The sequence below is a fragment of the Lynx rufus genome, unplaced genomic scaffold, assembly GCF_022079265.1.
Source record: "Lynx rufus isolate CCGP_SWC_20201006 ecotype Redwood Valley unplaced genomic scaffold, mLynRuf1.p SCAF_4, whole genome shotgun sequence".
Classification (NCBI taxonomy): domain Eukaryota; kingdom Metazoa; phylum Chordata; class Mammalia; order Carnivora; family Felidae; genus Lynx; species Lynx rufus.
Window position 1 is genome coordinate 14,309,147 of NW_025814856.1, and position 14,719 is coordinate 14,323,865.

General features: G+C 58.3%; 1 protein-coding gene across 4 annotated transcripts in view; it reads right to left on the bottom strand.

Annotated features, from left to right (window-relative positions):
- Positions 1–14,719, bottom strand: part of ZDHHC3 (zinc finger DHHC-type palmitoyltransferase 3) — a 59,959-nt gene that overhangs the window by 11,670 nt on the left and 33,570 nt on the right. For 2 of the 4 annotated variants that reach the window (XM_047095021.1, XM_047095023.1), the window contains exons 3-7: positions 13,761–13,885; positions 6,977–7,073; positions 6,231–6,312; positions 6,028–6,120; positions 2,199–2,329 (exon numbers count right to left, since the gene is read on the bottom strand). In XM_047095021.1, the coding sequence (XP_046950977.1) occupies positions 2,199–2,329; positions 6,028–6,120; positions 6,231–6,312; positions 6,977–7,073; positions 13,761–13,885 (528 nt within the window). The remainder of the gene's footprint in view (positions 1–2,198; positions 2,330–6,027; positions 6,121–6,230; positions 6,313–6,976; positions 7,074–13,760; positions 13,886–14,719) is intronic. The other 2 variants (XM_047095022.1, XM_047095024.1) reach the window with 1 other exon arrangement.

The following is a 14,719-nucleotide window of genomic DNA, read 5'->3' on the forward strand; positions in this document are numbered from 1 at the left end:
GTCATGCCCTTCCGGGGTGTTTTGCTAAGGGAAGGCGCACATCTACGTGGCCCAGGTTCTGCAGGGGCGCTTCCGGCCTGGTGCCGGGCCCGGCGGTGTGTGGGAACACGGAGAAGGCTTTGGTGCCACAAGTCTCAGAGCTGGCAGGGGCCCGCGATCGTGAGAGCCGTTGCTGGCCTTTCATTTGGGCTAGGTTCAAGTTTGATGCCACTATGACCACTTTGCAGACAAAAAAAAAAAAAAAAAAAAAAGAAAGGAAGAAAGAAACAAACAAATCAATGACCACTCTGGCGCTGTGAGTCTTGCCAGTCTGGGAGGTCAAGAAGCCACCCTGCTTAGCGGCGCTGGCAAGGCAGACCTGAGAAGGTCCGTCGGGAGTAAGAGACCGTGGCGGGGGAGGGGAGAAGCCACCACAGAGGAGGAAGGACAGGGATTAGTACAGGTTAGAGGGGCTGCCTGGACAGACAGCCAGCCCCAGGCACGGCAAACGGCTTCCTAGAGCTCCCTTGGGAAGAAGTGGGGCCAGGGGCCACCCGGTGGTTGTCCAGAGCCTGGGCTACCCGCCCCCCCAAAGTCTCACGGGGAGAGTAGGCTGGGGAGGAAGAGTTCCCTCCCTTCTCCCCCCTTCCCATGGAGCTGGTGAGCAGGCAGGGCCTGAGGAGAGAAGCGGCCTGGCAGGAGCCTGGCCGAGCGTCTGGCTGGAGCAGCTGGCTGCCGTGGTCTCTGGCGAGGAGGAGTAGGGAGGAGCCTGAGGGGCCGGCCTAAGTGAAGCCTCTATTCACGGCCAGGGACTGGGCGGATGCAGGTGGAGGGGAAGGCATCCCTTCCCAAGCGGGGCCCTTCCTTCTTTTCTCCTTTCCTTCCCAACACAATCCCCTTCAGGAAAGGCCCTGAAGGGGGAGAACAACTAGGGCCCGGGCTGTGTGAGCTTTCCTTCGGGCTCCGCCACAGCACGGCCTGTGGGGCCTGGCAGCATCAAACGGGGTGGGCCGGGCCGGTCACCTCTGGGGTCCCTGCAGGTCTTATGCAGAGAAGTTGGCTGCATTTACTGCTTGGACACACAGCTGGAACTATACCATGGGCTACTATTTTGAAAGAAACTCTTACAATGACGCTATCTCTTATAAAGGATAAAAAAGTTGCCGAGAGCCCCCCAAGCCTCCACATTCTACACCGCCGGGGATCCCCACGATCTAAACGATGTTGCCTTGGCTGCCGGGAGGGTAAACGCCTGATTTTCCACACCCGCAGGGAGGGGCCTAGGCAGCAGGGGCAGGGAGTGTGTCTTCCTATGAGCCACCACCTGAGGCTGACTAGTCGGCAGGCCCAGAGCCGCCCCGGAGGGCCCGTAGATGACCAAGGCTGGCCACCTGAGGGGGGACCTTGGGAAGGCAGGAATAGTGGCGGGAGGGACCTACGACCTGGGGCCCCTCGTCTGGAACCCAAAGCCGAAAAAGGAGGAAATGCCCACATCACAGCAATGGATTGACCACCTTGAGGCTTTGGACACTTAGGACAGTCAGGAGGCGGTGTCGTCCGTGGCGCCGGGTGAGTGGGCCTCAGTCCTGCCCAGCCAGCCGCCTGAAAGTTCCCAGAGGTGGGGCTGTGGGTAGGGTGGAGGTAGGGGTGGGGTGTGGGGAGAAGGCAAACGACGAGCTGGGCCAGAGCTGGGCCAGGCAGAGGTACCTAGAGGCCAGGTGAGAGCCCCTGCCCACCGCTCGGCGGGGTCTGAGGCAGGCTGATTCCTGGCTCTGCCCTCTGGACCCGCTCGTGAAGTCACCTCCTGTGGGAAATTGACCCTGCCCGTGCCAGCTAAGGCACCCTTCCTTTGTCCATCATCCTCTCTGCAGGCCTAGGGCCGTCGGGTGGAAGGATGTCCCCGGGCCCAGCAGAGTGCCTGACACAGCACAGTGTGTAAGACAGAACCATCAAGGGAGGACGGAAGGTCTTTCCGCAACGAGCACCCTTCCCAAGGCTGCTGGGTCCCATTCCTGGTGCAACCTGCTGTGCCAGCCCCAAGGAGGGACCTGTGTGTGTGTGTGTGTGTGCACACGTGCACACCCTGCACACCTGGGCCCTGGCCATTGGGCTCCCGGGTCTGGCCTGCAAGCCGACCACACCCACCGCGCCCCCCCCCCCCCCGCCCCTCCCATGCCCCGAGCCCAGGGCTGGAGCTGGTGGGCAGGCCGCCCGCTTACCGTTTCGTCTGTGCAGATGGAGTGCACCTGGGTCCCAAACATCACTGATGTGAAAATGAGGAACAGAAGGCCCTCGAAGCACAGCAGGATGAGGAGGATCACCGTGGTGGGTGGCGAGAAGGAGCTGCACTCTGGAAGAAAAGGGACATGTGGGACTTGGGGCTGCTGCCCCCCCCCCCCCCGCCCGCTCGCACTGCTCGGCCCGGCGGGACTCGGCTCCTCCTGGCCTGGTGGGGCCCATCCCGCCCCTCCTAACCCCTGTTCCTTGCTCACTCCCTTTCCTAGCCAGTGTGTCTGTATCCTGGTGCCAAGCACGTGGAAGGACCCAGAAGGGCCCCCGGGGCTGAGGCATGAAGGCAGGGAGGCCCTCCTCTCCTCAGCACAACGTGGGCTGTACAGGTGGAGCGGCCTCAGTCTGGTTCTGGTCTGGCTGCGAATTTTCTGGACGTTCCGGTCCCTCTGTCTGCTTCTGGGTGACCGGAAGGGGCACATCTGGAGGATCACTCAAGTGGTTCTGGGACTCGAGGTTTTACGAGGGGGCGGCCTGGCTGCCGGGCTTGGCCCCGAGCCGGGTGTGAAACAAGCCCCGTGGGAAACGTCCTTCTCGGGAGCGTCCGCATCACTGAGACGGTCAGTCCAACCGGAGGGCCGCCTGGCGCGTTCACTCTCCCAACCTCTCTCCGAGCCCAGGCTGACCGTCCGGGCCTCCGCTCCCTCCTCGGTACAGCAGCGAGGTTTCACCGCTCTGTCTTCAACAGCAGAATCCTCTGTCTGAACCAAGTCTAACTCAGAAGCCGCCCCCGCGCCCCCCGCAAATGGAGACAAAAGCAGAGGTGTTATGGGAGACGGTGAGGTCTCCCTCAGCGGGGGCACCTGGGGGAGACACTGGGCGGTGGGGGTCCCAGCTGACAGTGCTCACTACCGTGGGACTCCTGCCTCCGCTGACAGCCGCCTGGGCCCGTCACCCCGGGTCGTGGTGCGCATTTCTTGTTGCCCCGGCGCTCAGGCCTGTTTCCCTGGCTGGAGGGGTCCTGGCAGGGTCGGGCTTCCCTGGGCTTTGGGAACTCAGGGAATCTGGGGATTCGGTGCCCCTCTGAGCCACCCTGCCGCCTCCCTCACAGGAAGGTGCGGAGGGGCAAGGGAGGTCAAACCTGGGAATGGGCACCGTATGGGTGGTGGGGGTGAGGAACATCTCCTCCAACTGCCTTGATCTCCTCACGTTTCTCTCGGGACGTAACAATGCCTCCAGACGTTTCCCTTATTGCCTCTGTGCTAGGCCGGGTGGTGGGCAGGCCAGCGGTTCTGCGGTCAGGCAGACGCAGCAGGGTGAGGATCCTGGAAGAAACTCCCGACCACGAGCTGCTACTAAGATGCCGCCACGGAGACTCCGTTCTGGCTCCTGCGCGTTTCCCGTCCCGCACACCGTGCGGCCGTGTTTCTTCCCGCCCTTGCCTCCTGCCTGCCTTTCCCAGCACAACTCCGGCTCCAGGAGGAAGGGACGCTGGCTCCCTGCGGTACAACCAGCCTCGGAGCAGCGCCTGGTAACGAAAGAATGTGGGCACAAGGCCGGGGCTCTCTGAGCTCTGGTTTGGCGGTCCGCTCAGGAATGCACGGGAGAGCATCTGCACAGCTCGGCACCGGCCCAGGGTGAGCACGTGGCGGGTGCTCCCCGGACGGAGGTCCTCGCTCCTTCCTTGGCCACCTGGGCTGCCCTGGGGCTGGAGCTGGCGGCAGAGCCCAGGGCCACCGCATGTCCTCCACCCATGGCCTCCTGAGTGGGCCCCGGGGACTACGAATGGAGTGGGGGGAGGCAGAAGCCAGACCCAGGGCGCGCGGAACTACCGCTCTACCCTTCTCTCAACATCAACTCAAATGCCCTCCTTGTGGGGACACTCCCTTCTTGCACAAGCTGGATGCAAGGCCGCTCATCCACGGCTGAGCAGTGATGGTGGTGACCGTCATGCACGGCCAATCTCAGGCTGCCGCTTTGGGGACGGTCCTCCTAGCCTTAGCTGCCACAGGAACTGGTGCCCCAAGCCTCTTTGGTCATGGACCTTGACTGCAGACGATCAAGCACATGCAGGGAGGACCCGGGGCGCTGGAGTCATCCAGGCGGGGCTGGAAGAGCCCGCTCCGGGCTGGCGCTTGAGTCACGGCCCTCTTCTTAGCTGTGTGAGCTTGGGGACTTGCTTGACCCCTGTGAGCCCCAGCTTTCATCATCTGCTAAGTGGGAGCATCTCTCCCGCCCTGCGGGCTTGTGGTGACGCTGAAATAAGGCACTGCTCACGCTGGCTCTTGGCAGGCATTAATGAGATGGCCCCTACCAGCTGCGAGCCGAAGACAGAGACGTTCTGCCTCGTGGATGGCGAGTGTCACTCTCATCACTGCCTGTGTCTGTTAGCCCGACGGCGGGGGGTAGGGGGAGCGATGGGGTTGATAGAACGTCCTTGTCAGACTCCACCATCAAGTCGCCAAGGCCACATCTGGAGTTGGACTGGATCCCCAGGGCCTGGCAGGATACGTGTACATTCAGAATGCTCACCGAGGAACGCGCTGGTGCCCTGCCCAGCTACGCAGGATGCTTTGGATGCCCCTACTCTTCTCCCCACTATCCACTAGCTTGACCCACCCCTCTCCGGCTGGCGCCAGAAATGCAGTAGTCATGAAAACTGGGGGACACGGGGACGTGGACTGAATTGTGTCACCTGCAAAACTCGTATTTGGAAGCCCCACCCCCCCAGGTGACATTATTTGGAGATGGGGACTTGGGGAGGTATTGAGGGTTAGACGAGGTTGTGACGGTAGGGGCCCCTCACGGTGGGGTTAGTGCCCGTATAAGAGGCACCAGAAAGCTTGCTCTCCTCTCTCTGCCGTGTGAGCTCACAGGAGAAGGTGGCCGTCTGCAAGCCAGGTAGACAGCCCGCACCAGGAACTGAACCGGCCGGCACCTTGATCCTGGACTTCCCAGCCTCCAGATGGCGATAGATAAATGCTTAGGCCACCCAGTCCATGGTACTTGGTCACGGCAGCGCACAGACGGAGACTCGCGGGGTCTCTTCCCCTAGGCGGGGCCGGGCCGGACAGGGCAGGGGGCAGGGTCACAGAGGGCGGAAGGCGGCGGATGCCAAACCACGGGCAGAGGCAGGGAAAGTCTCTTCGCAGCCGGCTGGGAGCTAAAGATCCCCCCGCTTCCCATGGGCTCCCCGGTTCTGCGGAACAGGACCAGCAAGATAGCCGAGAAGACAGTACGTGCGGGAAGAGCGAAACTTCTGGAAGACGGGAGAATGAAAACGGGGACCCGTCTGATGTTTCTGCTCTCACGGACCGTGTGTGTGCGAGATCTCGCCCAGCACGTGGCCTCTCTTAATTCCTCCAGCACCTATTTAAAATTCTTTTCCTTATCTCTTATTTTTTTATTCTCCTTTAAAAATCACAAAACGGCACTGACTTCCTTCAGCATCTACTTTTTCCTCAGGATTTATGCGGTCGTCTGGTTGGAGCTCCTTCCTTGGTGTTTGCGTCGTGAGACGGGTACTTCTAAAGCGGGAAGCTTTGCTCTACGATCTTTACGTAGATTGGGAATTATGCAGTTAAAAGACAACCACTAACAAAACAAAACAAAACAACCCCAAAGTTCAAGACGGATTTCCAGGAGATCGGAAGGAAATGACTTGTGATTAAAGTGCCTCTTCTTAAAGACACAGAAGCAAAGGTCCTCTCCCTGGCAGGGCTCCCACGCCCTGGGACGTGCTTCTGGGGGGCGGGGGGGGGGTCTGCATTTCCCCCAGGCGCGCTCGGGCTATGCGGTCTGTCCGCCTCACTACTTTACCTGTGGAACTTTTAAGGGGCTGCTTTATTTCATGAAGAGAGGTTCGGGCCTCTGCTGTCCCTTCCCTGGGCAGTCTGTAGGCTTGCTGCTGATCTGATAAAATGGGGTTGGCCCCTGGCACCATGAGACAAACCGAGAGCCCGCCCCGCCTGGGTCACTCACTGCCCCGGGGGGCAGGGAGGGAGGCCCTGGCATATACTCACTTGTCCAGTCTTCTTCAAAGCAATGCAGAAAGTGGAATCCCACCATGATGAGGGCGTGCAAGGAAATGAGAGCTATGTACATCTGAAACAGGAAAGCAGGGCAAACGCCATTGTTGTGAACCTTCTGACCGCGCAGGCTCCCGGGACAGGGGCCCTCAGAACCTCCCATTCCGGAACACTCAGTCAGGCTGAGGGTTGACCAGGAGAGAGCCAGGGAGGCATCTGCTGATTGCCCTACCGGTCTGGCACCCCAGGCCTGGGACCGAGGCGAGCAGCTATTCACCAGGAGTGCACGGACGAGCGCCTGTGACCAGGTGTGACCAGGGCCCTGGGTGGGTGGGGGCGCTCCGGGCCTGTGGCTTCCCTTCACTCAGAAAGTCAAGGTGCTGACTGCCAGTAGGTGCTCTAGTCCTCACACTATCCTCTATTCACCTGCAACTGAGGGAGGGCTTGTTGTCATCACCGGAACTGCCTTGTTTAGCTACTCAGACTGGACGCTTGGGACGGGAACAAGGCCCTTGCTTAGAGCCAACCCGCTTGAGCCCGTGTTCTAGACGCTCAGTCGAAGGGCCTACGAGCAGGCCGTGGCTGAGCTAGGAGTGCTTTGGCAGAAAGGCGCAGGTCTACATGGCCACGCGGTATTTGGAACAGCAGCAAAAACCATTGTTGCGTGCCGAGAATTTTCGGAGGCCCAAAGCGCTCCATTGCTCGGCGGAGGGTGGGGCAGGATTTGGAAGCTGACTTACTGTAAACAGGACAAAGTACTTCTGGTTGTTCTCGCCGACGCAGTTATTGACCCAGGGACAGTGGTGGTCCATCTTCCGAATACACCGCTTACAAACACTGAAAGGACCCACAAGGCAGACCTTTAGTGGTGTCCTCACGGTGGCGGGGACCTGAGGGGAGCAGAGAACCCACCCCCCAGCTCTACTCCGCGGCTGGGGCCTCCTCGGGCTCTGCCCCGTGTCCCGCTTGCTGGGTGTGTTGCAAGGGGTCTGGAAGGTGGGGTCAGGACCCCCAGGGTCACGTCATTCCAAACAGGGGACAGTCATTTGCCAACAAGGCCCCTTCTCTTGTTTAACACAGACACAGGATGGAACTGAGGGGATCTGAGCCGGAAGCTGCTCTCTGGCGGTAACTGGGCTGGGAATCTGGTTTATTGAGAAGGACAGAGCAAAGAAACAGTTTTGAAAGTGGACAGGCTGGGGTGGGTATAGAAAGAAGCCGCTCCTAACTCCCCCCCAAAGACCAAAACCCCAAGGGCCGGGCGCTAGCAGGGAGGGTGGCCCGACGAGGGCGCTGGAAGGGCACAGAGTGGGCTCAAGTGCAGGATGTCTCAGGGCGGCAGGAAGGGCCCCTTCAAGAACCTTTTACCTCTAAGACAGCATCCACTTAGCTGAAAAAGCAGAACGTATTTGAGCTTAAGTGTCGATCAGAAATCCTGTTAATTTGGGGCGCCTGGGTGGCTCAATTGGTTAAAGCATCCAACTTCGGCTCAGCTCATGATCTCGTGGCTCCTGAGATCGAGCCCCACATTGGGCTCTGAGCTGACGGCATGGAACCTGCTTGGGATTCTCCCTCTTCCTCTCTCTCTGCCCCTTCTGCGCCCCCACTTGTGCTTGTGTGCACACTCTCTCTCTCTAATTTGCAAATTACTACCTTGTGATTGGGCTCATTTTGGGACTGAGAAATTGGTCCTTCCTCAATTTATTAACATAGGCTCCTTGACATTTCCTTGAGAGTATTATTCCACACAGTTTGAAATACTGTAAAGGTAAACTCGGAAATAAGATGATTAGAGGTTTTTCTCTTTTGAAAGCCCCTCAGTTCACCCCAGCTTTTCTTTCCACTCATTTCCAGAACTAACTTTATCTCAGGTTCTTCATCAAGTGCACCGGGGGCTGTGGCAAGTGGAGCCCAGCAGAAGGGCTCTCATCAGGGTCACACGGGGGGAGCTCACACTTGCTGAGCTCTGGCTGGCCAACAGTCAGGGCAGGGACAGCAGGGAAGGAGCTCTTCTGGGTGTGGACGTGAGCTGCTCCCCACACTCCAGGCCAGGAGGTGCAGACCACTCTGAAGGACAGCCACGGCCAACTCGGGGCTGCGGGCTCATCCGCACCCCAAGGAGGACGTGTGGCTTTTTCTAAGCACAGTGTGAGCTTTGGTGGCAAGGCAGACCTGGGGCTGCTGAGCTACCCTGGTCAGGCTGGCCAAGCTTGGGGGCCTCAGTTTCCCCATCCACAGGAAGTAAGTGTTGTAAGGAAAAGGTGACAACAGATTGTGGGGGCCTGGTCAGTCTCCACCCTTGTTCTTCTCCACAACCTTGAAGGTCCTCTCTAATACAGGGGAAATGGGCACATCTCAGAGATGCTGGCCCGGCTCCAGAATCTCCCTGGGAGCCTGGAGAGCAGAGAAGAAGGAGGCACGAAAGGGACCTGGAGGGATATAAAGTCAGGGATATAAACCCATCTCTCTCTGTATGCATGTGTTTCCAATTACAAACATACATGTGAATATGTATAATGTATATTTCATTAGCTAACACTTGTTCCCAGTATACAGGTTTAATAATTTTTAAAATGTTTGTTTTTGAGAGAGCACGTGTGTGCAAGTGGGGGAGGGGCAGAAAGAGAGGGGGACAGAGGATCCGAAGCAGGCTCTGCGCTGACAGCAGAGAGCCTGATGCGGGGTTCGAACTCACAAACTGTGAGATCATGACCTGAGCCGAAGTCGGACGCTGAACCGACTGAGCCACCAGGGCGCCTCCTCGAGTAGACAAGTTTCAAAGTACAGACAAGTAGACAGTGAAGAATGAGCTGCTCCTTGCATCCTGGGCCGCAGCCACCAGGCCCCACGTTCCCTTCATGGGGCCACCTTGCAAGTCCTTCCTCAGCCCTGGGGTCTTAGCTCCCTTCCAATCTGGGGCCCAAACTCCCGAGGGGAGGGGTGCCTGGCGGCTCAGTGCCACCGCCACCTTCTCCAAGGGGCTTCCCGGTAGGTGCTCTGAGGCAGTGTTTGCTCAGCAGCACAGAGGGGTCAAGTGGCCTGACATCCTCCAAAAGCTGCCCAGGGTTTCAACGAATTGTCACATCCGTCCTTTGCTCTCCTCCCAGCTTCTCAAGAGACCCCGCGTGCACCCCACGAAGTGAGTTTCACAATGGGTTACGTGTCCCTGGGAGGCCACACCAGAACACTCCTCCTCCTCCAGGGAGCAGGACAAGTGGGCACAGCAGCTGGGCTACAGAAGGTGGCCCTGAGTGCCAGGCTCTGAGCTTCCTGCCCGCGGAGGCACGGAATGCCGAGGTGGTCCCTCTTCCCCGGCTGGCGCAGTTGTTCAGAGGCAGGCTCTGGGGCCGGGAGGTGGCACGTGTGAGTGGGGGGAGTCCATCCGTGAACATGGCCCTGATCAGGGGCCGTCTCACCCACGGCTCTCAAAACTAGCAGCCTGAACGGTTCTGCACTTGGGGCCTGGAGAACAAGGGCAAGGCCTGCCCGGGGCCGCCCAGCTGCTTCGCCTCAGGTGCCATCTGTCAGGAGGAAGAAAAAAATGCGGCCTCCCACAATCCCGGACACCTCACTGGGGTATCGGTAGCCTCAGAGCCAGCCCTCTTCCCGTTCCCCGTGGCTGGGTGGGCAGGGGGCTCTGCGGGGTCCCCTCCCCAGACAAGGCAGGCAGGGGCCCTTTACCCAGGCTTGCCGCCCAGCAGAACTTCTTCTCTCTGGGGCTCCTCGCTTCTCTTTCCGTACTGAGCGCACCAGCCCCCTCCTGGGACTCCTCTTGGGCACCATTTTGTGCCCCCTATGCGAGATGCTGCGGGCGAGTGAGCTCCTGGGGCACAGGCACCAGGGCAGCTGGTCCTCAACCTGCGCTAACAGTCACTGGAGAGACGAAACGTCTTCGATGGAGGTATTTTTTGACGTTCCTGCCTTCGGGGTTTCCTGAGCCCTTCCGTGTTTTTAAATCAATGTTCCAGAAGACGGCGATGCCTCTCCTTCCCTCTTCCTCCAGGTTCCCTGCCATTTTTCAGGCCCCGAAGCACTTCCGTCAAATGCCTGGTGGAACCCAACAAGCTCACGGGCTCCCATGCCCTCAGGCTCCTTCTTGCCTGTGTTCCTTCTCTGGCGAGGTCCGAGGGCCCTTGGCGCTCAGCCCCAAGGAGCTGGCTGAGGCCCCTGCCTGGCCTGGGTGATGGCCCACCATGGAGACACAGCTGTGTCCGCGAGGGCCTGTGTCTCTCCCTGCAGAGGCGCTTACCAAGCAAGGGTCGGCTGAGTGCGGGTCCTGATGCCACAGATGGGAAAGAGCTAGCCTGGGAAGTGGCCCCACCACATCAGAATGGGACGCCCAGCAGGACAGGAGGAAAGATGCAAAGAGGCACATCTACCGCATCCCGGTCCCAGCTCCGCAACAATTTCGGGTAGGGCAGTCCAGCGTAGCGGACAGAACACTGCTCTCAGATCCCCGTGCTGGGCTCCGGGCAGAGAAACTCAGCTTCTCCGAACCACCCTCTGCAGGACTGGCCCCGACCCGATCTCCCAAGGTTAGCGATGATGTAGGTCAAATGCTTTTAAAACAATACTACTGCTGTGTAAGTTTTATCGGCAGTCATAATAACCACGGGAGAGAGACACGGGCCCTGAGCAGTCCGTGACCGTCCTAGCCTCAGCATGTAATGTGCGTGTGGGGGCGAGGGGTGTGTGGAGGGGTGTGAGGCTTTGCCAGGGTCACAGGTCTCCGCCTCCTCGTGCAAGAGGAACCTGTTGCATGAGTCCAACACCCTGGCTGTCCACGTTAGCGTGAACGGCTCCCTATGGGGTTTCCACATGCCTCCATGGTCCTCAGCGCCGGGATGAAAGCAGCCTGGGGTTCCAGAGTGCCCTTCTGTGGAAAGAAGACCCACCCACCCACCACCGGGCTGGAAGGAGCATCTACACGTCCAGGGTCAGGAAGCGTCTGTGGTACCCACCAGAGCTCAGGGAACGGGGCCAGTTTTAAATTGCACGGGCTCTGCTGGGGGGTCAGGAACCAAAGAGCTGGATGCACGCTCACGGATGTGGACACGCACCTTCCCCTGAGCAGGGAGACTGAACGCAACTCTCGAGCCAGGCAGCGGGCCTCCTGGCCCAGGCAAAACCCGGCTGCGTCTGGCGGGCTGGAGATCATGTGTATCCCAAACCGCGGGTCCCCAGACGGCCCGGGCCACCACGGGCCCTCACAGACGAGCAGCCGTCGCACACGCTTCCTGACGCAGGAGCAGGGGACACACAGACAACCTCACCAGAGTTCATCTGAGTCAGCGGCTCTTGTTTTGCTCAAGCTGATTTGTTTACTAGCACTCAAGAATACCTCCCTCGGATCATCCTGGCGAGAGAGGCGAGGAGGCGGCGGTGAGGAAAATGCCAGGCAGGGGAGGCAGCCGAGGGCCCAGGGAGGAAAGAGAAAGAACCGCTGTGGTCACCGAACGTCCTCTTCTACAAAGGTCGCAGCTCCGTGTTTCTGTAAACCCTGCACACCCCCAGTGCCCGCACCCGCCTCCACCCACAAACGGCTTCTGCTTGGACAGCGAGCTGACTCCGTTATCCAGACTCAACCCCCACAAGCCGGGGGGCATCAAGTCCCTTTACGGGGGACAGAGCCGGCCTCAGAGCGATGTGCTGCCTGGTCCACGGTCTGGGGACACGTGTGGCGGGGACACGGCTGGCCTTCCAACGCCAAGGCTGGAGCCGGTTCCACCACACTGGGCCGCCTGGAGTCACAGCCTGAGGAACCACACAAGCAAGCTGGGTCTTTTGGTTCAGGTGATGAAAACAGCTGGCTTCCCACGCCTCGGATGGCAGAAAAGGCTAGACGGGTGCCCCCGTCACAGATCTCAGAGGTAAAGTGACCAGCCCACGCCGGGCTCTGCGCAAAGACACTTAGCTTCTCCAAACTGCCCAACACCCCACAGGAGACAACAATGACCAAGCTCCTCGGCCCTCATGCTCAAGAGGTGCCAGCTTGTTGGGGAGGTCGCCACCTCTCTGACAGAGAAACGTCCATACGATTACATCGGGTCACATGAACCCCCCCCCCCAAACTGGAATTCTAGTGGAAAGAGCCCCCCAACCAGAGCCGCAAACACTGGGAGCCAATCCTCTCTCTGGTACTCACCAGCTGTGCGACCTCGGTGCGACCCTCCCGCCCCAAACACACACCAGTCCGAAAAAGGGACCAAATGACACGTTTGTATTTCTGTAATTTATCATTTAAAGTTCTCTTGTAATGATAAAATGCAGTTTTCAGCTAGATGTCTTCTTGTTGAGAAGACTCAAAACAGTGAAGAAATCTGAAAACCAAAGGGAAATATCACCACAGAGGAGATGGGGAGATGGCTCTCGGGGCCGAATTCTACAATTGTCACAACCTCCAGAAGGTTGTTGTGTGGTGTTTGTTTGTTTTGTTTTGCTTCGTTTTTGTTTTTTCCCCAAGTAGGCTTCATGCTCAGCGCGGCTTCCAACTTGGGGCTCGAACTCACGACCCTGAGATCAAGACCTGAGACCGAGAGCAGACACTCAACCAACCAAACCACCCAGGAACCCCTAGAAGTTTTTTCCTTTTTTTTTTTTTCAAGTTAATTTGTTTTTGAGAGAGAGCACAAGCTGGGGAAGGGCAGAGAGAGAGGGGGACAGAGGATCCAAACAGGCTCCGCAATGTGGGGCCTGAACTCATGAACCGCGAGATCGTGACCTGAACCGAAGTCAGACGCTCAACTGACTGAGCCACCCAGGTGCCCGAAGTTTTGTTTTAAAGAGAAGCCTTCATTCAAGAACAACCCCTTTGCTAAAATTTAAGCGAATGGGGCCCACCTCTTTTTTTTTTTTTTTTTTTTTTTATTTATTTTTGGGACAGAGAGAGACAGAGCATGAACGGGGGAGGGGCAGAGAGAGAGGGAGACACAGAATCGGAAACAGGCTCCAGGCTCCGAGCCATCAGCCCAGAGCCCGACGCGGGGCTCGAACTCACGGACCGTGAGATCGTGACCTGGCTGAAGTCGGACGCTCAACCGACTGCGCCACCCAGGCGCCCCAAATGGGGCCCACCTCTTAAGTGTGTCAAGTATTAGACACTCACAGAATGATTTTCTAAAGCTTTGTCTCTTGTGCCCTTAATTAATAAAGCCGTGAGGTAGGAAGAGGAGAAACCCCCTCAATCGTACAGATCCGGAAACGGGCGGAGACAGTCAAGGGTGCTTGACTGTCAGGGCAGGGTGCTTCATCAGCTGTGGGAGAGTCAAGTCTTAGGACAGGTGTCCTGAGCCCAAACCAAACGCCCTTTCCCATCTAGTGAGATCACAGATATGGGGAGGGAGAGTCACAGTGGCCGTTCCCTGCCCAGAGCAGGGGACGTCCAGAAGTCTTGTTGCTGACGGCACCCACTCCGGAAGCAGGCGGCGGGGTGGGGTGGGGGGTGCTACTCCAGAGCAGGTGAGAGGTGGGGGAGGGGAGGAAGCGAGCCCAGGTTGGGAGGAGGGGGTCGGGGCGCACGCGTACCTGCAGTGGTGGGCTCGGTCGGGCTTAATGCTGCAGCATTTGGGACACTTGTACACCACCTGCCCGGGCTTCAGCTGTAAACTCTCGATGAATTCTTTAGTGGCGTTTCCTTTGGGCACCGCGCCCTGTGAGAAAGAGGAAAGGGGTCAGGGCTGGGCCAGGGATTCCGTCGGTTCTGACGCCCTGTGGTGGAGATGGTCACCTGGAAGCAGCGGCTAAACACACACACACACACACACACACACACACACACACACACGGACAGGACAGTCTCATCCCAACAACACGTGGACTCTGTTCAGAATCACGCCAACACCGATGGATACTTATGGACAATGAGTTTTCCTGTGGAAAAGTAAATGATTTTCCCCAGTGGACAGTTAGGCTGTTCCTAACGATCTTTCTGCTTTCATCTCAGTGACGTGGTTTTCACTGAATCCGTTCTTTCCTACGTAAATACTACAGTTAGGATTTGACTCGCCCATTCCCGTTTGGTCTACATTAAAATTTCCCAGTAACACCTTGGGCCTTTGCGAAGTTTTACTAATGGGCTTCACACCCCACAGCTCAGTTTTTCCAGATCAAAGTCTGCAGCTCTGAATGTCACTGGCTACTGTTTAAACTAGAATCGTTTTATTTTATTCTCTTACCAATACTATTGTTAGGAAGCACTGCTAATCTACATTTGGTTCTTGTGAATCCAAAAGCAACTGTGAACCATGGCCTTCGGATCTCTGACTTGCTTTCTGACCCGACAAGCCCTCCCAGTTTGCCATCCCATCCTTTCATACGCTCGTGAGTGCTCTGCATTTTGTTCTAGCTGTGGACACCTCCGGTGGAGCCAACAGCAGACCCGAAGTGCCACCAGCGTTTACTGGGGCCCGTGTGCCTGTCCAAGCAGAAGGAAAGCGGGTGGTGTCCAGGCCTACACAGGGTCTCAATGACCAGTCTTCGCCAGG